The 25,765-nt window shown below is 48.3% G+C and overlaps 1 protein-coding gene across 2 annotated transcripts; it reads right to left on the minus strand.

The window, feature by feature from the left end:
* Positions 1-754: 754 nt before the first annotated feature.
* Positions 755-24,222, minus strand: JSRP1 (junctional sarcoplasmic reticulum protein 1). 2 transcript variants are annotated; one of them, XM_083421741.1, is made up of 7 exons: positions 24,010-24,222; positions 17,163-17,286; positions 14,644-14,690; positions 7,878-8,220; positions 6,019-6,171; positions 3,336-3,415; positions 755-2,095 (listed from the first exon to the last, which is right to left on the minus strand). In XM_083421741.1, exons 2-7 carry the CDS (start codon positions 17,263-17,265, stop codon positions 1,499-1,501), a joined length of 1,323 nt encoding a protein of 440 aa, XP_083277867.1. In that variant the 5' UTR covers positions 17,266-17,286; positions 24,010-24,222; the 3' UTR covers positions 755-1,498. The 2 variants fall into 2 exon arrangements, with proteins under 2 accessions (XP_083277867.1, XP_083277868.1); XM_083421742.1 differs by having other exon boundaries at positions 23,646-24,222.
* Between the last annotated feature and the right edge of the window lie 1,543 nt (positions 24,223-25,765).

Here is a 25,765-nt window from a genome sequence, read left to right on the forward strand (position 1 = left end):
TAGAAGACACCTGAAGGCAGCCCTGTTCGGGGAAGTTTTTAATGTGTGACATTTTAATGTATTTTTAATTTTTGTTGGAAGCCGCCCAGAGTGGCTGGGGAAACCCAGCCAGATGGGCGGGGTACAAATAACAAATAATAATAATAATAATAATAATAGTTAAGAATGCTTAGGAGAGGCATCCCCTTCTGAGAGCAAGCCATGCCTCTTTTTGGATCCCTCCCGTTATTGCTGGACTCGAACCCCTATCAGCTCTGGACAGGAATTATGGGAGCTGGATTCCAGCAAGATTTGACAGCCTATATATGTTCCTCTCCCCTGTTCCAAGAGGCGGCAAGGAAGAGATGAGAGGATGCCTCTGTTTTTAAGAGGCATTCCACTCTGAGAGTGGGGAACCTCTCTTCTCAAATCTGGGATGGGGGAAAACCTGTATACTGGATTCCTCTATTTCAGGCATGTCCAAAGTCAACAGCTTCAATACTTCAACCCTAAAAAAAGGCCAACAACTTTGGTCGGCCCTCATGCATGTTCACGTCACCAAATCTGGCCCTCTTTGAAAAAAGTTTGGACACCGCTGCTCTATTTGGAAGAGTCCTGGTAGCAGAACATGCCTCCTCCGAATAGAGCATCGTTTGGGAAATCTGTGCCCCTTCAGGTGCCCTTAAGTTCCACCTCCCAGCAGCCCCAGAAGGCAGAATTGGTCAGGGATCCTCAGGGTATCGTCGCTGCGTGGAAGAAAAAGAAGACTCCATCCTACATGTCTGAAACTTTTATTTAACAGATGTATTATAAACAGATTTAAGCCAAAGGGGTGGGGAGAAAAGAGAAGAGTTCTTTTAAGGGGGAAAATCGAGAAAATTGGCTGGAGAATAAAAGGTGGGGTGCTGAATTTAAGACTGCAAACACGATGAATGGAGAGGAATCAAGATTTGCACCGCCTCTGAAAACTGCTTTGTGACAGAGGAGGAATGGATGGTTGAATCTGTCTTTTTTTTCAGGCACTGGTGTATGGGGTGTGGATGTGTGAGCCAACCCCACTCCTTAGGGGGTGAGATCTCAAGGTTTCGGGGGGGGGGGGGGGCGTCTTCCATCTACCAAAGCAGCAAAGTCTAGCACAAAGGCCTCATCGTCCATCACAAGCCGGTTTAGCAAACACTGCAACTCCTCCTTGCCGTTGCGGGGGCGCCTCCCCCCGCCCCGTAATTTGGGGGGGAGGAGGCGTGAACACTCAAAAAAAGAGAGAAGAAAATAGGGGGTGGGAGAGGCTTTCTTGAGGTCAGAGGGATCTCCTGGGCTGGGCAGACAAGTCCTTGGCCGTGGCCCAAGACCCCTCTGCAGGTGGCAGGGCCTCGGTATTACGTGTCTGGGAAGTGGGACCAAGGGGAAGTTTGTGAGACGCAAGCAAGCGGGTCTCGCGCTGCTCCGGAGTCGCTTGGGCCCCTGCGCCCGCCTGTTCGAGGGGGTGTCCTGGAGCACTGCTTCCCACAGCGGAGGGGTCTCAGTCGTGCCGCCTGGCAGGCTTCTGCAGGGGGAAGAGGGGGCGCTGGACCCGCAAGGGCTTCCGGCCTCTCTGCTCGTGGGGGTGGGCCTTGTGGTCCCGCTCTTTCCCGCGGCCGCGCCCGTCCTTGAGACGCCCCTTCCCTTCCTCTTGCTTGTGCGCCTTGGCTTCGGGTTTGGGCTGTCGGCTCCTCCTCTCCTCGCGCTGCTCTTTCCGCTTCCCCTCCCGCAGAGGCCGCTTGCTGCGAACAGGCTCCTCCTCCTCTTCCTCCTCCTCCTCTTCTTCCTCTTCCTCCTCTTCCTCTAGGTCCTTGCGACCTTTCTGGGACTTCTCCTTGGAGACCCTCTCTCTACGGGTTGCTTTCTCTGGTCTTTTCTTCTGCTTGACTTTAGCTCCTCCCCCTCCCTCCTCTAGCTCCTCCTCTTCTTCCTCTGGCCCCTCCTCCTCCTCCTCTGGCTCCTCCTCCTCTTCAGTGGGCTCCTCCTCTTCGACTTCGAGGCTTTCCTCTTCCTCCTCTTCCTCCTCCTCCTCCTCGATGTCAGGCGGTTCGTCCATGTCCGACCAGTTCAGCCACCTCTCGTAAAACCAGAGTTCTTCCTGGAATGGGAAGAAAACACACAAACACACAGCGGGTGTCACCAAAAACGGCCTCTGGACATTGCGGGCCCACAACTCCCATCACTGGTGGGCATCCAGCAACATTTGGAGGGAGACAAGTCTATTATTCTGCCTTTGTGGCTTGAAGCCACAACGTAGTCTATACATTTGTTAAATAAATGCATTTGTTAAATAAAGAAATGCATGAATGCCTTGTGGGACATCTTTGGGAGAAGAAACCCCCACAAATCTGGAGCGGAGTCCCTAAGGCAGTTGGGTGACTCCTGCAAGCCAAGCTGGTGCCAAATGTCTTGCTCTGATTTCCTTTGGATGCCCTCAGCGAGGCCGGGGGGGGGGGTCTTGTCGTCTGGGCAGCCCAGGACCCCCAGACACACTGCCCAGGAATGTGCCCCAGGGAGGGCACTTCAGTGCTGCTGTCACAGCAGTTTGACCACTCCCAGATGCCAGCAATTATTATTATCATTATTATTATTATTATTATACGTTTCCGAGCACAATTCAAAGTGTTGGTGCTGACCTTTAAAGCCCTAAACGGCCTCGGCCCGGTATACCTGAAGGAGCATCTCCACCCCCATCGTTTTACCCGGACACTGAGGTCCAGCTCCGAGGGCCTTCTGGCGGTTCCCTCGCTGCGAGAGGCCAAGTTACAGGGAACCAGGCAGAGGGCCTTCTCGGTAGTGGCGCCCGCCCTGTGGAACGCCCTCCCACCAGATGTCAAAGAGATAAGCAACTACCTGACATTCAGAAGACATCTGAAGGCAGCCCTGTTCAGGGAAGTTTTTAATATGTGACATTTTACTGTATTTTTCATCTTTGTTGGAAGCCGCCCAGAGTGGCTGGGGAGACCCAGCCAGATGGGCGGGGTACAAATAATAAATTATTATTATTATTATTATTATTATTATTACCCTACTCATCTGCCTGGGTTTCCCCAGCCACTCTGGTCAGCTCCCAACAGACATAAAAGCACAATAAAACATCAGAACAACAGCAGCAGCAACAAAATAAACTTAAATCTGGAGGGCATCAGCTTTCCCCACCCCCGGCTCCAGGATGAAGCATTCTCCTTAGAGGTAGCAAGATGGGGGCTGGCCGAGGGCCGATTGCAGTGGGTGGGAGCCCAATTCAGCATCCTCCACCGTAGATGGGCACAGCTTGCTTTTCTGGAATTGGGCACATTTTCCTGCTTTCCATCCACCCGTTCGTCATCTCAACTCACCGCTTCCCCAACGCTGCCGTCTTGAGATGTCCAAGCGCTCAGCTCGGCCTCGAGGATTTCCCCGCCATAGTCGACAATGTCTGTGGGAAAGGAGAGGCGATCTTCAATGTGCTCCAATACCAAAAAGTAGATGCACTTTTTTGGGCGGATGTTGCAAAACTAGGAATCGGCCGCATCCTCCATCTCTGAGAACCAGGTCAGAGCTGCTTCACAGCTGAAGCAACATCTCCCTTTTAGCCCCAGTCTTCCTGAATTAGGGGGAAATGGGGAATGATCCTAGCTGGTGCACTTTGGGACTGGTTGGAGGGAAGGCAGGGAGCCTGACAGCAGGTGGCGCCAGAGGCAACAGCAGGCAGAACTCACTGATTCTGGTTGGCAGGTGGAGCTGGATGAGAGTTTGAGAGCTGCCACCTATGTGCTACTCAGAGAAGGGTGTAGATCAGGCCTGCTTGGATCAGGGCCAGGCTGAGAGCCAGGAAGGAGTGGTGCTTGTGGATCCTACTCTGAGTTGCTTCCTTGCTGAAGCAACATCTCCCACCGACCTCCATGCTCCAGCCTTCCTGGACCCAGAGCCAGTGTTAGAAACACAGATATAACCTAGGTGCCAAATGGCTCCTTGAACCAGGGCTACAGTCGCCAAATCGGAATGTCTACTTTGGGGGCAAAGTCTTATTTTTCAAATGATGGACTAACTGTGATTGGTTCTCAGTTCAGAGGACAACCTTGAGCTCAGTTAAGAGCTTTGAGAACTTAAAAAAGAAAAGTCACTTTACCTAGTTCACATATCTATTGGCCTATTCCGACCCCTTTTTCTTAATGGAGACACAGACCATTCATAACGCAGGAATATTCTTCCCAACTCTGTGCAGGGCAGTGGGGGCAGCGAAGATAAGCAGCAACAATTCACTATAACATTGTTCACTGCTCCTGCTCAGGCTGCACTGGAAAAGCATTTTGGTTCCAGAAATTCGTTCTGATTGTGCGGATAAAATATAATGGATTGAATTCTACAGGACGGGACCTTAGTGTGTGAAAACAGACCAGATCCAAAGATCCCCGGATGGTGGAGACGTCAGGCACCATCCTGGCACCCAGGTATCTTCACGTGGTCGCAAGTGGCCAATATTCAGGTGCAAAATGCGCCTGGCGCCTGGCTAATTTCGAACACTGCCTGGAGGGAATCCTCTGGAGAAGACGAGTCTTCTGTTCTTGACTGGCCAAGCAAGGCAGACACCTGGAACAAGTTCTACTCAGAGTAGCACCCCCTCCTCACCCCCAAAATTAATAGATCTGAGACAGTGGTTCCCAAACCACTTCCTTGCCTCAAAAAAAATTAATCCCCAGAGCCTGTTACTTTATACAGTGGATGCTCGGGTTGCGAACGTGATCCGTGTGGGATGCATGTTCGCAACCCGCAGCATTCTCAACCTGCGCTATTTAGCACTTCTGCGCATGCGCGACCGCCGAAACCCAGAAGTAGCCCGTTCCAATACTTCTGGGTTTCAGCGGTCCGTAACACGAAGAAACGCAACCTGAAGCATCTGTAACCCGAGGTATGACTGTAAAAGTGTTATTAAGAATAGTTTTGTGTCCAGATTTTCACTTTCTGAAATATGGCAACGCTATCCAGTGGCCCCTTGATGCCCCCTCGCTTCTTAGCCCCCCCCATTGGTAATCCCAACATCTCCCACCCAGGGGGCAGTAGCACCCGCTCTGGGAACCACTGATCTGAGGTAGAATAGAATCTTAGAGTTGGAAGGGTCCCCTGAGGTCATCCAGTCCAACCTCCTGCAGTGCAGGAATATGCAGCTGTCCCTTGCAGGGATCGAACCTGCAACCTTGGCATTACCAGCACCACACTCTAATCATACTCTGAATAGGACTAACATCAGGTACAAGGCAGAATTTGTGCAGCGCTTTTTTTTTTTTGAACCACGAGGACTAGAAACTTGTGGTTTGGCTGCAACTTGGATAGGAACCCGAGCCCTTTTACTCCTGCGTCCCACTCAACAAATGTGGGGTTTTCCTAATTGCAAAAGGGGGGTCCCCAAACAGAAGGAGCCCACTACCCAAGTGGATAGCTCAGCTGGTTGGAGAGTGGTGCTGAGAACGCCAAGGCTGCAGGTTCGATCCCTGCCTGGGACAGCTGCCTATTCCTGCCTTGCAGGGGGTTGGACTAGAATTCAGGGGTCAGCAAACTTTTTCAGCAGGGGGCCAGTCCGCCGTCCCTCAGACCTTGTGGGGGGCCAGACTATATGTTGAAGGAAAAAAAGAAGGAACAAATTCCTATGCCCCACAAATAACCCAGAGGTGCATTTTGAATAAAAGCACACATTCTACTCATGTAAAAACACGCTGATTCCCAAACCATCCACGGGCCGGATTGAGAAGGCAATTGGGACAGATCCAGCCCCTGGGCCTTAGTTTGCCTACCCATGGGCTAGATCAGGCATTCTCGACCTGCGGGTCCCCAGATGTTGTTGAACTACAACTCCCAGCACCCCTAGTTAGCAAGGCCAGAGCTCAGGGATGATGGGAGTTGTAGTCCAACAACATCTGGGGACTCACAGGTTGAGAACTGCTTGGCTAGATGATCCTCACAGTGCCTTCCAACTCTACAATTCCATGATTCTGTGTTCCAGTAAGCAGCTGGTCGCATCCTGAAACCGCTCTTCTCCCTTACCTTGAACCACCTGGCAGCTGACGCTGAGGAGGGCGAGGCAGGAGGCGACCACGAGGCATTTGTTCAGGGTCAGGCCCTCCCAAGGGAGCGTGTCCTTCGTTGGCCCTGCAGTCCGGGCCTCTGCTTTCCTCTTAGCCGGGACGGTCTTTGTGGCTTCCAAGAGAGAGCAGAGAGAGGGGGAGAGTTGGCCACACTTGACCGCCTGCTGTGACCCAAAGGCCGTTTCTGGTGGGTCCATCATGGGGGGGGACACATTCTGAGGGTCACATGGTGGCGGTGGGAGGGGCCAGAGCCCCCCAAAGTGTGTGGGAGAGGGTCACTAGGACGTTCAGAAGAGCAATGCTGGACAAGGCGAAAGGGACCCAGCACCCTGTCCTCTTGGTGGTCACCTGGACACCTCTGGGGGAATCCACAGGTGAGCAAGAGCACCAGGGCTGGACGGTATCTGGTCTTCAACACTGCGATACATCACCAGCTAAACATCGCAATACGCCGATATATCACAATGTCTGGAATGAGGGTAGAACTGTGTAGAGGCAAACAGGAGGGCTGGGCAATACTGGCATCACCAGCTAAACATCGTGAAATATATATCACGATGTCTGAAACGAAGAAGGAACTATGTAGAGACATTGGCTAGCTTCACAGTTTCTCCTACATCGTGATTCTTGCATCACACACACAACATGATTCGTGATATATTGCCAGGTCACAAACTATAAAACCACTATCATGATCTGGACTTGAAACCAGTTTCGGGCAATCTATTGCCCAGCCTTAACACACATCATGATTTGCGATATTTTGCCAGGCCAAAAAATTATGAAACCGATATCACGCTATGAACTTTGAACCAGTTTTGGATTATATATTAAAGGTAAAGGGACCCCTGACCATTAGGTTCAGTCGTGGCCGACTCTGGGGTTGCGGCGCTCATCTCGCTTTACTGGCCAAGGGAGCCGGCGTACAGCTTCTGGGTCATGTGGCCAGCAGGACTAAGCCGCGTCTGGTGAACCAGAGCAGCGCACGGAAATGCCATTTATCTTCCTGCTGGAGCGGTACCTATTTATCTACTTGCACTTTGACGTGCTTTTGAACTGCTAGGTTGGCAGGAGCAGGGACCGAGCAACGGGAGCTCACTCCGTCGCAGGGATTCGAACCGCTGACCTTCTGATCAGCAAGCCCTAGGCTCTGTGGTTTAACCCACAGCGCCACCCGCGTCCCTTATATTGATATATTACCCAGCCCTAATGAGCACAAGTGCCTCCTTGTTTGTGTTCCCTGTTGCTCATCTCCCTTGTTCCCCATCCCTCTAAGTTGTTCCCCGCCCTCCAAACCAAGAAAGCTGTCTGGACAGGCACACACACATATTACAAGGAGGAAAGGACCTTGAAGACTAGCCTCTTACTGCTGTAGTGTTAAGGAAAAGGCCACAACGCAGGAGTAGAACAGCTGCTCTGAATGCAGAATGTCCTGGGTTCAATATTCAGTGTCTCCCAGTAAGGCTGGGAATGCCCCCTGTCTGACAGCTTGGAGAAAGACTTCTGAGTTTAAATCAGCTCAGGACCATGAAGGAAAGGACCATAATCTCATGCAGAAAGTCCCAAAATCTCCAGGTTGGGCTCAGAAAGATTCCATTGTCTGAAACCCGGGACAGCTGCTGCCAGTCAGTGTAGAGCTACATGGAATAATGGTCCGACTCGGTCTAAGGAAGCTGCTAAAGTGAAGGTTGGAACCCCACCCTCCTGCCCCTTGGCCTTGATCCAAATCCAGCCCCCAAGTCCCTGCAATTTCTGCCTTTAGAAGTAGGAAGCAATGCTGTCGTCACGCGTGCATCCGGCCCCAAGGAAACCGCATACCTGTTGGAGCTGCAGGCCGCACTTTCTCTGCCGGCTTCTCTGCCCGTGCCGCCTTCTCAACACGGGGTGCCTTTTCCACTCGGGGAACCTTCTCAGCCACCTTGTCCATCCCGGAGGTTTTTTCTGCTCGGGGCGCCCTCTCAACCACCCTTTCAGCCCGCAGGACTTTTTCTGCCACTTGCTCGGCTCGGGGCTGTTTTGCGGGGACCTTCGCGGGAGCCGGGGGCTCCTCCGCTTCCAGCGACGGCTCGGGAAGCGTGCAGGAAGCTGCTTCTCCGATGCTGTCCACGAACTCATCGAGGTCTTGCTCGACCACGTGAAGCGTGTCTTTCCGCTCTATACCCTTGAAGTGGGAGGAATTCCAGTGGTTTATTTCTCTTTTTTTAAAAAAAAATATTTTATTGGTTTTTAAGATAAAAAATTATAAAACATACCACACAGTTTATCACAAATACATTCATTTTTGGACTTCCATCAGCACCTCTGAAAATCCTGTCTTAAACACGTCTTCTGCATTTCCTAACTTAATATTGCCTTTAGATCTCATAACATATCATCTGGGCTGCATCAATAGGAGTATAGCATGTAGATCAAGGGAAGTAATAGTGCCACTGTATTCTGCTCTGGTCAGACCTCACCTGGAGTACTGTGTCCAGTTCTGGGCACCACAGTTCAAGGAGGACACTGACAAACTGGAACGTGTCCAGAGGAGGGCAACCAAAATGGTCAAAGGCCTGGAAACGATGCCTTATGAGGAACGGCTAAGGGAGCTGGGCATGTTTAGCCTGGAGAAGAGGAGGTTAAGGGGTGATATGATAGCCATGTTCAAATATATGAAGGGATGTCACATAGAGGAGGGAGAGAGGTTGTTTTCTGCTGCTCCAGAGAAGCGGACACGGAGCAATGGATCCAAACTACAAGAAAGAAGATTCCACCTAAACATTCGGAAGAACTTCCTGACAGTAAGAGCTGTTTGACAGTGGAATTTGCTGCCAAGGAGTGTGGTGGAGTCTCCTTCTTTGGAGGTCTTTAAGCAGAGGCTTGACAACCATATGTCAGGAGTGCTCTGATGGTGTTTCCTGCTTGGCAGGGGGTTGGACTCGATGGCCCTTGTGGTCTCTTCCAACTCTACGATTCTATGATCATCTCTCCTTCTCCATTTTTACAATATTTCTAATGTTATCCCTCACAGAACTTCTTGCAAACCTACAAATGCCGTCTGATCATCACATATACTTTTCAAATAATAACGTAAATTTACTCCAGTCTTCGGTAAATTTCTGGTCGCACCGGTTTCGGATCCTTCCCATTAGTTTGTCGAGTTCCGCATAGTCCATTAATTTCATCCTCCATTCTTCCATCGTAGGTAATTCTTCTTGTTTCCATTTTTGGGCCAATAATATTCTTGCTGCTGTTACTGCATATAGAAAGAGCTTACATTCCTTTCTATTTATATCATTTCCAACAATACCCAGGAGAAACTCTTCTGGTTTCTTTATAAATGTATATTTCAACATTTTTTTCAACTCATTATATATAATCTCCCAGAAGCATTTCACCTTTTAACATTCCCATCCAGTGGTTTATTTCATCTGAACACTGAAGACGTCCTCCGAGCAGTTTTCTAAAATAATACATACTATGTGCTCATAGAATCATAGAATCGTAGAGTTGGAAGGGACCCCAAAGGTCATCCAGCCCAACCCCCTGCAATGCAGGAATCTCGGCTAAACCATCCATGACAGACGGCCATCCAGCTTCTGCTTAAAAACCTCCAAGGAAAGATCTTCCACCTCCTTTTCACTGCCAAACAGCTCTTACCGTCAGAAATTTTTGTTTAGTCGGAATCTCCTTTCTTGTAACTTGAAGCCATGGGTTCGAGTCCTACCCTCCAGAGCAGGAGAAAACAAGCTGGCTCCCTCTTTCATGTGACAGCCCTTGAGATACTGGAAGATGACTATCCTATCTCCTCTCTGTCTCCTCTTTTTCAGGCTGAACACACCCAGCTCCTTCAACCGTTCCTCACAAGGCTTGGTTTCCTTAATAATCTTGGTCTCTCTCTCTCCTTAACACCTTTTGGCTTTGTCAACATCTTTTTAAAATTGTGGTGCCCAGAATTGGACACAGTAGTAAGCTGATTTCTTCCCCAGAAATCCATGTGTATGACTCTTCATTATTTTCAATAGTTGCATCCCATGTTAGACAACTGGGGGGGGGGACACAGGAGCCCCCCATTCCTGATCTAGGTAAAGGTAAAGGGACCCCTGACCATTAGGTCCAGTCGTGGCTGACTCTGGGGTTGCGGCGCTCATATCGCTTTATTGGCCGAGGGAGCCGGCGTACAGCTTCTGGGTCACGTGGCCAGCATGACTAAACCGCTTCTGGCAAACCAGAGCAGTGCACGGAAACGCTGTTTACCTTCCCGCCGGAGTGGTACCTATTTATCTACTTGCACTTGACATGCTTTCAAACTGCTAGGTTGGCAGGAGCTGGGACCGAGCAACGGAAGCTCACCCCGTCACAGGGATTCGAACCGCCGACCTTCTGATCGGCAAGTCCTAGGCTCTGTGGCTTAACCCACAGCGCCACCCTCGTCCCATCCATTCCTGCTCTAGGAAGTAGCATTTCTCTGCTGCATGGAAGAAACGGAACGATGCCTCTATTCCAAAGAGGCCTCCTCTCCAGAGAGGGGAATGCATCTTCTTCCATCAGGGATGGGGAAACCTGTCTCCCCCCAGGTGTTGCTGTTTTCTGACTCCTACATGGTTCTCTCCTCACCCCCATTTTATCCTCACAACGCCCCTGCAAGGTAGGTTAAGGTGAGTGGCCCAAGGCCCACAAGCAAATGGATGAGCATGGGGGTGGTGAGATTCGAACCCTGGTCTCCCCATCTCTAAACCAACCACTGCATCTCACTGCATACAGGGATAACAATTTCTGGCGCTTTGAAGTGTTTGCCGATGCCTCGTGCTGCTAAAAGGCAGAGAGAGATTTCCAGGCGGGGGCAATCTCCTTTCAATTTCAAGGATGCTGTTATGAAGGTTCACGGCTCTGTAGAACAAATTACACAATAGCAGCCTTTGTGTGTGTGTGTGTCCGTTTGATTGGAATTTCAGGGTCCTTGGCTGCTGTTTTCAGCCTGCCTCAGATAAGATGCTCGGCATTGTGGGTTGTGCAACTTGGGGAGCTGGAATTTGGTTGTCTTAACACACACACACACACACACACACACGGGAGAATGTTCTTCTGTTTGATTCTTAGTTTTGTTCCCTCCCCCCTAATAATTTTTATTATTTTTTTTCCAAATATCTTAAACACAATACAGCTTAACAATATTATTCTCCTTCCAACCTATATCTTATCCGAATTAACTTCCCTCTCCCCCCCCCCCCTTTTGGCTTCTCTACATTGCTCTTACTTAAGCGTGATTACTATATATGCATTCTATAAATGCCTATAATTCCTTAATAATTTTTTGTATTATACTTTAGACATACATTCCTTATTGTATTACGGCATTACATCTTGTAGTCTAACCAAATGTTTGCAGTAAACGTTATGAGTTTTATTTCAGTCCTGTGAGTGTCTTTATTTATGCACAGTTTTCTCTAAGCATACCATAAATTTGGACCGTTCTTTTTGGAATTTCTCCATCGTCCTGCTGTTGGATTCTTCCAGTTAGCCTTGCTATTTCCACATACTCTTGGTTCTTGCTTTTGGGCTTCCTAGGATGCTAGACTAGAGGGATCAGAGGCCTGATCCACCCGGCTTCTGTGTGCGTTATACAGGGTTGACGAATGATATCACAGACTCATTGAGTTGGAAGGGACCCTGAGGACCATCTAGTCCAACCCCCTGCAATGCAGCAATATTTTGCCTCATATGGGACTTGAACCCACCACCCTAAGATTAAGCGTTTCATGCTCTTATCAGCTGAGCTACCGAGAGTTTGGGGAAAGGGCTGTAGCTAATTGGAATGGACATCATTTGCATTCAGAGCTGGCACAAGGCAGTATTCTTGGTTTCGAAATAAAATAATTAAGGTCTTATATATATCATAAATGTACCAAGCAAACATGTACATAAATATATAAACCACATGTCTGAAGCAGCACAGGAAGACAGCCCTGAAAGCAATTTCTCTGCAAGGTCAAGGAAAATGGAAAAGGCTCCCCATTGTCTTTTCCTTCACAAATCCTGTCTTAAGGGTATGTCTGTGTATGAATAGGGTGAGCCTGTAACCTGGCTCAGGAACTAAGTATTTATCATTGCAAAAGACTGGCCAGGCTCCCCAGAGTATCCAATCAAGTGAGCATTAACAGATAACCTGCCAGACAGGAGGTAAACAACGCACTCAGATTTCTGCTGCAAACCGCCCTTTCTGTGATGTAGGTATGATGTGTCTGGGGGTGGTCTTGGACTCCAGGGTGGGCAATTTAAAATATCTATATAAGGGTGAACACAGCTTTGTTCTGGGTCCTCCTCTCTCCTGCGTGTGAAGGGGGCACCCAGTTGCAACAGATCAATAAAGACCAGGCTTACTAGCTGCTTTGCTTCTCAGTATTCTCTGGTTGGCCTCTGTTATTTTCTCCGACTGATGGAGAACCTGCAAAGGACTCTATAAGGGCTCTTGTGTCCCCCATAAGGGAAGAAGGGCAGATTTTCGTTTATTAGTTTCCTACTTCAAGCCGGTTCCTTGAGGACTAGAATCTTACTGTAACTCAGGAACAGCTGCAAGGAGGGAGGAGGGAGGACAAGGTTCAAAAATCAGCTCAGCCACAAACCGGCTGCCTGAGCTGCCCAGCAGGACAGCTTGTCCTTAGGCAGAGACTGGTGAGCTGGAATGATGTTGGGAGAGGCTGCCAAGTGTCAGTCTCTCCTCTCGAGGGACAGGAGGGATTCTCGTTATTATCATCATTATTTCATCTATTAATTGCTTCCTATGAAGTTGGTGCTGGGAATCTCTTTGAGGGGGTTCGTAAAGGTAAAGGTACCCCTGCCCGTACGGGCCAGGCGTGTCCGACTCTGGGGTTGCGCGCCCATCTCGCTTAAGAGGCCGGGGGCCAGCGCTGTCCGGAGACACTTCGGGTCACATGGCCAGCGTGACATCGTTGTTCTGGCGAGCCAGAGCCGCACACGGAAACGCCGTTTACCTTCCCGCTGGTAAGCGGTACCTATTTATCTACTTGCACTCGGGGGTGCTTTCGAACTGCTAGGTTGGCAGGCGCTGGGACCGAGCGACGGGAGCGCACCCCGCCGCGGAGATTCGAACCGCCGACCATACGATCAGCAAGTCCTAGGCAATGAGGTTTTACCCACAGTGCCACCCGCGTCCCTTTATCATCATTATTTCATCTATTAATTGCTTCCTATGAAGTTGGTGCTGGGAATCTCTTTGAGGGGGGTTCGTAGGAAGCAATTAATAAATGAAATGATGATGGTAACGAGAAAAAGAATCCCTTCCGTCCCCCGCAAGGAGAGATCATGCTTTAAAAAATAAACAAATTAACACCAAATTAATGCAAATTAAAAGAGCCCCACTGCCTGATGTTTCACTATTGCTGCTCAATATTACAAACATTTCCAAATTACGTTTTAAAAAACCCTGAAGGTTTTTAAAAATTCATTTCAATGGGTCTTCCCTGAGTAGAACTCAGTTGGGACTAAGTTCTGTCCCAGGAGAGCCAGAGCCAAGCACATATCTGCGCCACACATGACATTATTCTGCTGCTTCTAACAGTTGTGATGTCACCCAAAGAATTCTGGGAACTGTAGTTTGAAAAGGGTTCACAACAGCTACAATTCCCAGAATTCCCTGGGAAGAGGGACTGATTGTTAAACCTCTCTGGGAATTGTAGCTCTCTGAGGGGAATAGCGGGCTCACCTAACAACTCTCAGCATCCTTAACAAAATATAGTTCCTAACTTTTGTAAAAAAAACACCCAGAAGCCTTTTTATTAGGTATTTTAAGTCAAGATATACCAAAAGAAATGAGGACTTTATTTATGGATGCCACTACAGCAGCAAGAATGTTGATTGCACAAAATTGGAAGACTGGAGGAATACCAACTAAAGAACAATGGGAAGAGAAGTTGATGAACTATGCAGAACTGGCAAAAACGACAGACAGACTAAGAGAAAAAGACAACAAAGACTTTGAAAAAGATTGGGAACCATTCCTATTATATTGGCAGAAACAAAGAAAGGGAGTAGACTTGATGGCAGGATTTAAATAAACATCCACATTATCCGCATCAGAAAATGCTTAGAAGATAGTGAAACGGGATGGTGTGTTTAATTTTATTTTTTATGTTTTTAGGTTTGATGTTATGTTATTAACAACTTTTTCTGTTGAGAGATAGCAAAGTGGGTGAAAATGTAAACAAACCAGAAGGGGAGGGAGGAATATATATAGTAAATGTTAAGAAGTTGAGATGTATGTAATAAATGAAAAATAAAAATTAAAAACAAAAACAAAAATTACAGTTCCCGTGATCCTTTGGGGGAATAATAATAATAATAATAATAATAATAATAATAATAATAATAAAATTATTTATATCCTGCCTTCCCCGGTCAAAGCCGGGCTCAGAGTGGCTAACAACATTAAAATGATACAACATTCTAAAATAATAATAAAATTTTATTTAAGTCGCAACTGTTAAAGCGGCAGAAATGCTGCTTTCAATGTGAGGTGTGGATGTGGGCCGAGAGAGGACTTGGGAAGCAAGGGTCTTAAAGCATTGCCACGCGCGGTCGTACTTACATTTGGGGTGCTGTTGATCTCTTCTTTACTTACTGGTATTGCGGCATCTGTTAAAGAAACACACACCAATTAGCATCACTTTAATGGTGGGATGCGGGTGGCGCAGTGGGTTAAACCACAGAGCCTAGGACTTGCCGATCAGAAGGTCGGCGATTCGAATCCCCACGATGGGGTGAGCTCCCTTTGCTCGGTCCCTGCTCCTGCCCACCTAGCAGTTCGAAAGCACGTCATGTGCAAGTAGATAAATAGGTACCGCTCCGGCGGGAAGGTAAACGGCGTTTCCATGCTGTCAGGGCTGGCTCCTGGTCCCAGCTCACAGAGGACCAACGCTGGCTGGTATTTATGTACAAAAGTCTTTATTGAAGTACAGTTTCCATTTCCACGCCGCAGCGCTCCAGCTCTACGTCTAGGCTTTAGACCGGCGAAGCTCCATCTGAGTCTCCGCCCCCTGTACACCAGTTTAAGACTCTAGCTTTACTCCACCTCTTCTTTCTCCTCTGGGTCCTGCTGCCCTCCGGACCCCTGTCTCCCTGGATTCTTCTGAGGCTGACGATGACCCCCCTGACTCCTCCCGCTCTCTTCGGCGGGCTTTAGGACCTGGCTCTCTTCCCGGGCTGCCAACTGTGCCTCCCTCCTGTACATTTGAACTTGGCGCGCGCGCGCGTTTAACTTTCCTGATGACCGTTTCCTCACTCCCCGACGGAGGTGTGGTCAATCCTGCCTCATGTTCTCCCGCTGGCAGCGTGCCACCTGATCCCGATGCCTGGGACTCCTCCCCCCTACTGCACTCTGGGGGGGACGTGGGCCCGGATTTCCAACTGCTACTCTCTGAGTCCCCTCTGCCCCCTTCTTCCCGAGGTGTCCCCCTGGGCACTCCCCTTGCCCTGACCATGGGAGCTCCTTTCTGTGAATCGTCCGATTCACTGGAAAGACTCAGAGACCTCGGATCGCTGTCATCGCTGACATTTCCTTCGGACTCCTCCCCTTCACTCTCCATTTCCTCCTTATCCTGTGCCTCTGCTCCTGAACCCCTGACACATGCGCTGCTCTGGTTCGCCAGAAGCGGCTTAGTCCTGCTGGCCACATGACCCGGAAGCTGTACGCCGGCTCCCTCGGCCAGTAAAGCGAGATGAGCGCCACAATCCCAGAGTCGTCCGCAACTGGACCTAATGGTCAGGGGCCCCTTTACCTTACTTAATGGTGGGACCAGTGCTGAGATGATGATCATGGCCAGGTGAAGAGAGACTGACCTGACTTTGCCTTTCTTCTTCCCTCCTCCTCTCTCCTTCCTTTTGTGTCGTGTCCATGAGATTAAGAGCTTCGGGGCTGGCTTATCTTTTAATACCTGTATACAACAAAGCTCCTGAACACCAGGTGCTGGAAATCGCAGGAGGGGAGAGACTCTCGTGACCAGATACTGCTTGTGGGTTTCCCATAATGGGCCCCTGAGAGAACAGGACGGTGGACAAAGATGGGCCTTTGGCCGGACCCAGCAGCTTCGTCTTCTGTTCTCGTGGTGTTATGTACTAAGCTGAATAGGATCCAAAATGCAGCAGTCTGGTTGGTCCTAGAACAATAGGATCTAGAATGCAGCAGTCTGATTGGTCCTAGAACAATAGGATCCAGAATGCAGCAGTCTGATTGGTCCTAGAACAATAGGATCCAGAATGCAGCAGTCTGGTTGGTCCTAGAACAATAGGATCTAGAATGCAGCAGTCTGATTGGTCCTAGAACAATAGGATCCAGAATGCAGCAGTCTGGTTGGTCCTAGAACAATAGGATCTAGAATGCAGCAGTCTGATTGGTCCTAGAACAATAGGCTTCAGAATGCAGCAGTCTGATTGGCCCTAGAACAATAGGCTTCAGAATGCAGCAGTCTGGTTGGCCCTAGAACAATAGGCTTCAGAATGCAGCAGTCTGATTGGCCCTAGAACAATAGGCTTCAGAATGCAGCAGTCTGGTTGGTCCTAGAACAATAGGCTTCAGAATGCAGCAGTCTGATTGGCCCTAGAACAATAGGCTTCAGAATGCAGCAGTCTGATTGGCCCTAGAACAATAGGCTTCAGAATGCAGCAGTCTGGTCCAAGAACAATAGGATCCAGAACGCAGCAGTCTGGTCCAAGAACAATAGGATCCGGAACGCAGCAGTCTGATTGGTCCACAGGAGTCACCCAATCCAACTCCAGGTGGAAGTGAATCCGCAACCTGATTGGCCTGCAGGAGAATTCCAGAATTAGCCAATCACGTGGAGCCCATTGTGTAAATAATGTATATAAGGCAGACATTCTGGGGGAACTTCCATTCCTCCTCACCACTATGAGCTGAATAAAGAGCATGAAATCCACTCTCGACTCCGAGTATATTTCACTGGCGACGAAGGTGGGATTCGAACCCACGCGTGCACAGTATATTTCACATGTTCTTCTAAAAGGGCGTAAGTTGCTTAGGTTCCCTAAGCCATGCTCATATCCCTGCATTGCAGGGGCCCTTCCAACACTACAATTCTATCATTGAAATACCTTCTTTTATCTCCTCCTTCAATGGCTTCTGGACTGTAGGCTCTTTCAGAGAATCTGGAGACTCTTCGCTCCGCTCCAGGATCTCGCAGGGACCCGTCGCCATGTCGTCGCTGAGGAACCCTTGCTAAACGCAGCAGGAGGAACGAGGCAGAGATCTGTCGTCAGCATCCCGACCAGGTTAAGTCACGAAACAAGCAGAAGGGACCGGAGCCGTGCGAATCCCAGTTGGACTGCAACTTTTGCTTGTGCTGTCTCTGAACAACTCTCAAAACCCTTAAACTACAGGATTCACTGAAACATGGCTCTTTAAAGTGGTCCAAGGCTATATATATATATTAACAACCAAATTATCAATCAATATATCCATTTACACCCCCCCTTTTATCCCCCCCCCAAGAACTTCCCTCAGCTCCTCTCTTGGGTTCCTTTGCACATATTATCCTCTGCATATTGTAAAATTGTACATATCATTGCCTTATTTATCATATATTCAACAAATAAATTTGTGGATGTTTATTCAAAACCTGCCAAGGACTCCAAACCATTTTGTTGTCTTTTTAAAGAATTTGTGAAAAATTCCCATTCTTCCTTGAATAATAATAATAATAATGATAATAATAACTTATTATTTGAAGCCCGCCCATCTGGCTGGGTCTCCCCTGCCACTCTGGGCTGCTTCCAACAAAGATTAAAAATACATTAAAATCTTGAAGTCACGATTGTCCTTGTCACGCAGTTTATATGTCAACTTGGCCAGTTCTGCATAGCTCATTAGTCTTTCTTGCCACTGTTCTTTCGTTGGAATTTCCTCGGTCTTCCGTTTTTGTGTTAACAAGACTCTTGCCGCTGTTGTAGCATACATAATTTTTATTTTATTTTATTGGCAGGTCTAAGGCTGTTTTCAATGCATTGTGTCTGTGTCTGGAGGCAGTTGGAGGATGGATGGTGGCTAATGGACTGAAGTTACTGTTTTTGGGGGACAGGGGGCAGGCAGGTGTGGGGGCTCCCTGGTCCTGAAAGTGGTAACTGTGCCCCTGAAGGACCAGGTGTGCAGCCTGGGAGTCATTCTGGACTCACAGCTGTCCATGGAGGCGCAGATCAATTCTGCGTCCAGGGCGGCTGTCTACCAGCTCCATCTGAGACCCTGCCTGCCCGCGGACTGTCTCACCAGAGTGGTCCATGCTCTGGTTATCTCCTGCTTGGACTACTGCCATGCACTCTCCGTGGGGCTACCTTTGAAAGTGACTCGGAAACTGCAACTAATCCAGAATGTGGCAGCTAGACTGGTGACTGGGAGCGGCCACCAAGATCATATAACACTGGTCCTAAAGGTCCCTATTTTCATCCGAGAAATGTTGGAGGGTATGGGGTTATGCGACCCCCGAGCCAAGAAGATAAGTAACTGCACAACCTTAGGAGATGTCTGAAGGCAGCCCTGGATAGGGAAGGTTTTTTAAAAAAATGTTTAATGTTTTATTATGGTTTTGCATATGCTGGAAGCCACCCAGAGTGGCTGGGGCAAATGTTAAAATCATTATTATTAAGGCTCCTGTCCCAAAAGTGGAGAATTGGTTCTAAGTCTAGGCGATTCCCTGTTTTAAAATACTGAGTCCTGTTGGAGGGGTGGGGCAGATGAAGGTGGGCGGGTGGTGGTGGTGTAAGTAATATCCCAGGGCCTTAAACGGCAGTCCAGTTTCGACCCCACCTCTCCTGGAAGATGCCACAGGCTTCATTCACACTCGGATATGTCAAACCAGAGCCTTGGCTGTGCAGTCATCGTCAAAAACCCCATGGCAGCCTTCTAAGAATAGGGATCTGAAACCCAGCACGCTGGACCCTGTCCAACCTGCAAAACGAGCAGCCCCATTTCCCCGTCCCGTTCACAGCCCAAGCAGGTGTTTGGAGACGCAAGAGGAGCCTCGCCGTGGGGAGGAGGAGGTGCAGTGGGAAAGAGCGTGTCGGATTAGGCACCTGGGAGACCCAGGTTCGAATCTTGGCCCTGTCTCAGCCACAAACTCACTGGGTGTGCCTGCTTGTTCCTTTTTTAATAAACTGATTTACTAACAACAACAACAACGTGCAAAAAAAGACAAGCAATCAAAAGATTTTAAACCTTAAAGCCCCACGGCCCGGAAAGACAAAAGTACAACAACAACAATGTGCAAAAAAAGACAAGCTGCATCAAAAGGAGTATAGCATCTAGATCAAGGGAAGTAATAGTGCCCCTGTATTCTGCTCTGGTCAGACCTCACCTGGAGTACTGTGTCCAGTTCTGGGCACCACAGTTCAAGAAGGACACTGACAAACTGGAACGTGTCCAGAGGAGGGCAACCAAAATGGTCAAAGGCCTGGAAATGATGCCTTATGAGGAACGGCTAAGGGAGCTGGGCATGTTTAGCCTGGAGAAGAGGAGGTTAAGGGGGGATATGATAGCCATGTTCAAATATATAAAAGGATGTCACCTAGAGGAGGGAGAAAGGTTGTTTTCTGCTGCTCCAGAGAAGCGGACACGGAGCAATGGATCCAAACTACAAGAAAGAAGATTCCACCTAAACATTAGGAAGAACTTCCTGACAGTAAGAGCTGTTCGACAGTGGAATTTGCTGCCAAGGAGTGTGGTGGAGTCTCCTTCTTTGGAGGTCTTTAAGCAGAGGCTTGACAACCATATGTCAGGAGTGCTCTGATGGTGTTTCCTGCTTGGTAGGGGGTTGGACTCGATGGCCCTTGTGGTCTCTTCCAACTCTATGATTCTAGGATTCTATGATTCTATAAGCAATCAAAAGATTTTAAACCTTAAAGCGCCACAGCCTGGAAAGACAAAAGTACGAACATACAGCGCAGCTCCAAAGGGAGAATAAAGGATCAACTCATACAAATATAGAATTATAGAATTGTCGGGTTGGAAGGATCATTCAGTCCACCCCCCACCCCGCAATGCAATGCAGGAATATGCGGCTGTCTCATACGGGGATCGAACTTGCAACCTTGGTGTGTTTTCAGCACCACGCTCTATCCCACTGAGCTGCCCTTTACATATAATAAAGATTCATTAAAAAAATCAAAGCAATCTCCAGCTGCAGGCTTCATCATTATTGAGAATAAAGCTTCTAATAAATATCTTAAGTAAGCCAGATGTTTGCATATACTGGTGGCATAAAATCGTGGCACATACAGTGGTACCCCGGTTAAGAACTTAATTCGTTCCGGAGGTCCGTTCTTAACCTGAATCTGTTCTTAACCTGAGATACCACTTTAGCTAATGCGGCCTCCTGCTGCCGCCGCGCTGCCAGAGCACGATTTCTGTTCTCATCCTAAAGCAAAGTTCTTAACCTGAAGCACTATTTCTGGGTTAGCGGAGTCTGTAACCTGAAGCATCCGTAACCTGAAGCGTCTGTAACCCGAGGTACCACTGTATTACAAAAAAATACTTTGCGTTTACGAGATATTTTTTGGAGAAGGGTAATTCCCAAACAATTCAGCAACCCATTCCAACAATCCAAATGACTGATTATCCATTATTATGATTACTGATTGCATTTATATGCCACCTTTTTCCTCCAAGAATTTCAAGGTGGCGCACATGGTTGTTCCCTTCACAACAGGGTAAGTTAGTCTGGGAGGCAGTGACTGGCTCCCAAAGGATTCGAACTCAGGCCTCCCATGACCTAGTCTGTTGTCCCTCTCATCTTAGCCTACTCCACAAGGTGGTTGTGTGAGAATGAAACACAGAGGGGTGAAGATTCTGCATGGTGCTTTGAGCAGCCTGGCAAAAGAGAAATACAGTGGTACCTCGGGTTACATACGCTTCAAGTTACATACGCTTCAGGTTACAGACTCCGCTAACCCAGAAATAGTGCTTCAGGTTAAGCACTTTGCTTCAGGATGAGAACAGAAATCGTGCTCCGGCGGTGCAGCAGCAGCAGGAGGCCCCATTAGCTAAAGTGGTGCTTCAGGTTAAGAACAGTTTCAGGTTAAGTACGGACCTCCAGAACGAATTAAGTACCGTATTTTTGCTCTATAAGACGCACCAGACCACAAGACGCACCTAGTTTTTGGAGGAGGAAAACAAGAAAAGAAATATTCTGAATCTCAGAAGCCAGAACAGCAAGAGGGATCGCTGCGCAGTGAAAGCAGCGATCCCTCTTGCTGTTCTGGCTTCTGGGATAGCTGCACAGCCTGCATTCGCTCTATAAGACGCACACACATTTCCCCTTACTTTTTAGGAGGGGAAAAGTGAGTCTTATAGAGCAAAAAATACGGTACTTAACCTGAGGTACCACTGTAAAGAAATTAAGAAAACCGGAGGTGTGAAGACTTTCAGCTTGTGGGATGGACATAATTTCTGAGCTGCCTTCTGCTGAGTCCCACGGCTGCCCCATGGAACAGGGAGCAAACTTGCTTTCTCCGGTTCTGGAGGGTGGGACTTGAATCTTCGGCTTAAAGTTAGAAGAAAGGAGATTCCGACTCTATGATGATATGACTCTGTAAGTCAGAGCGCTCTTCCAGTCTAGCTCACCATCACCTACAGGGCCTCTCTGAGATTTCAAGGTGGGCACCCGTCCCCAGCTCTGCCGGGAGGTGCCGGGGACCGAACCTGCCCCCTTCTGCATGCCAAGCAGGTGTCCAACAACTGAGTTAGGGTCTTTCCTCTTAAAAAAACAAAAAGCGGCGCAAGACTCCAGTCCTCAATCAAACCACATTCTTATGCTACTTATTTAAACTGAGTATTCATTTAATTGGATCTGTGCCAGATGACAACAAAACACCTTTGATCGTTTAACAGAAGACGTTCCCTGTATATGCTCAATCTTGGATTTTGGCAGACTCTCGGCCGCAGGTGATTCCACAGCTGAGGAGCAGACAGTGAGAATCTCACTGTGCTCCTGACTGGGGAGGCCCAATACGGCCCATGGAACAGCACAAGACATTAAAAACTTCCTTATTTATGTGTACAACGACAGCAGCAAGAATACTGTATGCCCAAAGATGGAAAGAAGAGGAGGTTCCAACAAAGGGAGAATGGCTTTTGAAAACGATAAAGATTAGAGACCAAAATGAGGACCAATTCCTTGACTGGAGAGCTGTTACTGAGTATTTAAAGAACCACAGTCCCACGTGGAGATGAAAACGCAAGCAGGATTTGAAATATGAGCATCAGAATTAATTATTGGTTAGAATAAAGCAATTTATCCTATTTTTGTAGGAGAAATGTCCTTTTGCTAGACTACCGTATTTTTCGCTCTATAAGACGCACCAGTCCACAAGACGCACCTAGTTTTTAGAGGAGGAAATTTTTTTTAAAAAAAATCTGAATCCCAGAAGCCAGAACAGCAAGAGGGATCGCTGCGCATTGAAAGCAGCAATCCCTCTTGCTGTTCTGGCTTCTGGGATAGCTGCGCAGCCTGCATTCACTCCATAAGACGCACACACATTTCCCCTTACTTTTTAGGAGGGAAAAAGTGAGTCTTATAGAGCAAAAAATACGGTATGTAAAGCACATTTCTACACACACACACCAGTAATCCTGTTAACTGTTACTCCTCACAGAAGTGCTTAGGTTCCCAGCAAACTTACCGTTTCCCCCCGTGTATAAAACTACGTTTTTTTTACCAAAGAAATCTGTTTAAAATTGGGGCTCGTCTTATACACAGGTAGTGCTGAGGGGGTGTTTTCTTAATTTGGAGTACCCAAAAATAGGGGGCGTCGTATACATGGGGGCATCTTATACACAGAAAAATACGGTAACTAATCAGAGTTCTCCATATTCTTTGATCTGGGTGTGAGTGTGTACGCACACATGTGTGCTTTAAATGTTCTTGGTGCCTGTGCAAGCTAAAAACTCCCTCCAAATCCTTATGTTTTTAACCTATTTGCTATTATTACATTTATTTTTTAGGCTCAAGCTTCTGAATGTTGTAAGACACCTTGACTGCCTCACCTTGAACCTGGCCCCTCTCCTTATAAGAGAACAAGGGCGAGGTCTGGTACCTCTCTCTAGAAGAATGCTACTGGCCATTATTATTATTATTATTATTATTATTATTATTATTATTATTCACCCTTCGTCCTAAGGTCCCAGGAGCGTTACAGCAATTAAAACACAACTTTAAATATCGGAACACAACATTAAAACCAATTGGAAACAATTCAACATTGCAGAAATAAGTCGAGCCCTAAAAATACACCGCTCAAGCAGGTTGGAGAGGTGAGCATTCCTCAACATTTGCCAAAAGCTGTATAACGAAGGTGCCAGATGTTCGTTGGCTGCAAATCACCTCAAGGCACAGGTAAAAGGCGATGGTGTTGATCAATCTATTAATAGCATTGACCCAGTAATCAATAACCACTGGTTTGGAAGCGGGCAGAAGTTAATATACACTCTTTGCCTGGATATTCCCAACGTCGATGGTTACTGGGCCATCAAGGTTAGTCTGCTTCAGAAAATGGAAATAATAATAGAGTGCAATCTATAGTTATAGATACCTTGCCCGCTTCATGCCTGCATTCGGTTTCTCAGATGGGGAGCAGCCTTCGCCACAGCTCCCAGGGAGCTGGTGTGGGGCTTTTGCGTCGACGGCTGCTGACTCAACATCAAAGCGTCACCCAAAAATAGTTTCCTTCCCCGTCCAGGGCGACCCGTGGAAGGCGGCTCAGCTGGAATCTAGCCGGAGAGGCTGATCACAAGCCAGCGAAAGGGGAAAACGAATCTTTGGGAGATCTAGGCAGGCTGGCCGAAGGTTCGTGGGATTGTTGCAAGCAGACACGCAGACAGACGTGGTTCAGAAACCAGAAGCCAAGAGTACTAAGACGCAGACAGACAGACAGACAGACGGCATGCAGTTCATACCCAGGTCCTTTAAATCCGGCCGTCTGGCCTTCAGATTGTCGCCTAGATCAATCCTGCCCTCTCTCTCTCTGTGTGTGTGTGTCTCTCTGCACAGCTGAAATATACAGCGACAGGTGTCCTTCCCTTCCGAGGAAAATTCCAGCCAATGACGGGGACTTTGCCGCAGTTTCGTTTTTCGAAAGGCAAGGGGCTTTGCCCTGGTGGGTGGGGAAGACATACCCTCCAACATTTCTCCAATGAAAATCAGGATGTCAAGAAGAAGAAGAAGAAGAAGAAGAAGAAGAAGTCGTCAATCTGGGCGCCTTCCAACATATTCTAAAACATAATACATAAACATTAAAAATCTTCCTTCTACAGGGTTGCCTTCAGATGTCTAGTTACTTTTCTCCTTGGCTCAAGGGTCGAAGAACTCCCTACTCTCCAACATTTCTCCAATGAAAATAGGAACATCCTAAGGAAAAGCAAGGAGGGGTGCGGGTGGTGCTGTGGGTTAAACCACAGAGCCCAAGACTTGCCAATCAGAAGGTCGGCAGTTCGAATCCCCGTGACAGGGTGAGCGCCTGTTGCTCGGTCCCTGCTCCTGCCAACCTAGCAGTTCGAAAGCACAAAGTGCAAGTAGATAAATAGGTACCGCTCCAGCGGGAAGGTAGACGGCGTTTCCATGCGCTGCTCTGGTTCGCCAGAAGCGGCTTAGTCATGCTGGCCACATGACCCAGAAGCTGGACGCCGGCTCTCTCAGCCAATAAAGTGAGATGAGCGCCGCAACCCCAGAGTCGGTCACGACTGGACCTAATGATCAGGGGTCCCTTTACCTTTAAGGAAAAGCAGGACATTCCAGGATCAAACCAGAAACTAAGACGGCTTCTATCAGGGTTGTCTTAAGCATATGTGGCGCCAGGGTGCAAAGATCTGCCCAGCGCCCCCCCCCCCCGGTTGCCCAGTCCCAGGCACTCAGGACGTCTCGATGGCTCAGTGTCTCGCTGGTTCAGTTGCCCCCAAACTGCTGGCGCAGAGCTGCCCGCAGCAGAAGAGCCCAATGTGGCGCTCCGACCAACGGCCGGCTTTTCCCCAGACTCAACTCTCAGGCCTGGCGCCTAGGTGCCCTGCACCCCTAGCAGCTATGGGTAAGACGGCCCTGGCTTCTATAAATCTGGGACTTGGAGGGTCTGGGAAAAGTGACAGGGGGTGGCAAAAGGACAAGGAGGGAGCCGTTCATTCAACGTCTTGGCTTCTCGTTTTTGCTGTCTCAAATCCCCCATTTTTGTGGTTGTTTAAGAGCTGGTCCAGTGCAGCGGTTAGAGTTTTGGGCTGGGAGTGGATTCGAATCCCCCCGTAGGGTCAGGAAGCCTGGGTTTGTCCTCTGGGGGTGGTCACTGTCTCTCTCAGCCGCACCCACCTCACAGGGCTGTTGCATAGCTGTCAACGTTTCCCTTTTTTAAAGGGAAATTCCCTTATTCTGAATAGGATTCCTCGTAAGAAAAGGGAAACGTTGACAGCTATGGGGTGTTGTTGTGGGGGGTTAAAGGAGAACCACATGCGACACCCGGAGCTCCTTGGAGAGGAAAATGTGGGATATGAATGCAATAAAATAAAATAATATATATATTGGGTTGTCACCCTCTACATTCCACTCAGAGCAGACCTGTTCAAATTAATGGACCTACATTAGTCAGGTCCATTAATTTAAATGGATCTACGGCAAAGTGTGACTGCCACTGGGTATGAACCCACTTTAAAAATAAAAATAAAATAAAAG

The sequence above is a fragment of the Podarcis tiliguerta genome (genome assembly GCF_965153285.1).
Source record: "Podarcis tiliguerta genome assembly, chromosome: 18".
In the NCBI taxonomy this organism is placed as follows: domain Eukaryota; kingdom Metazoa; phylum Chordata; class Lepidosauria; order Squamata; family Lacertidae; genus Podarcis; species Podarcis tiliguerta.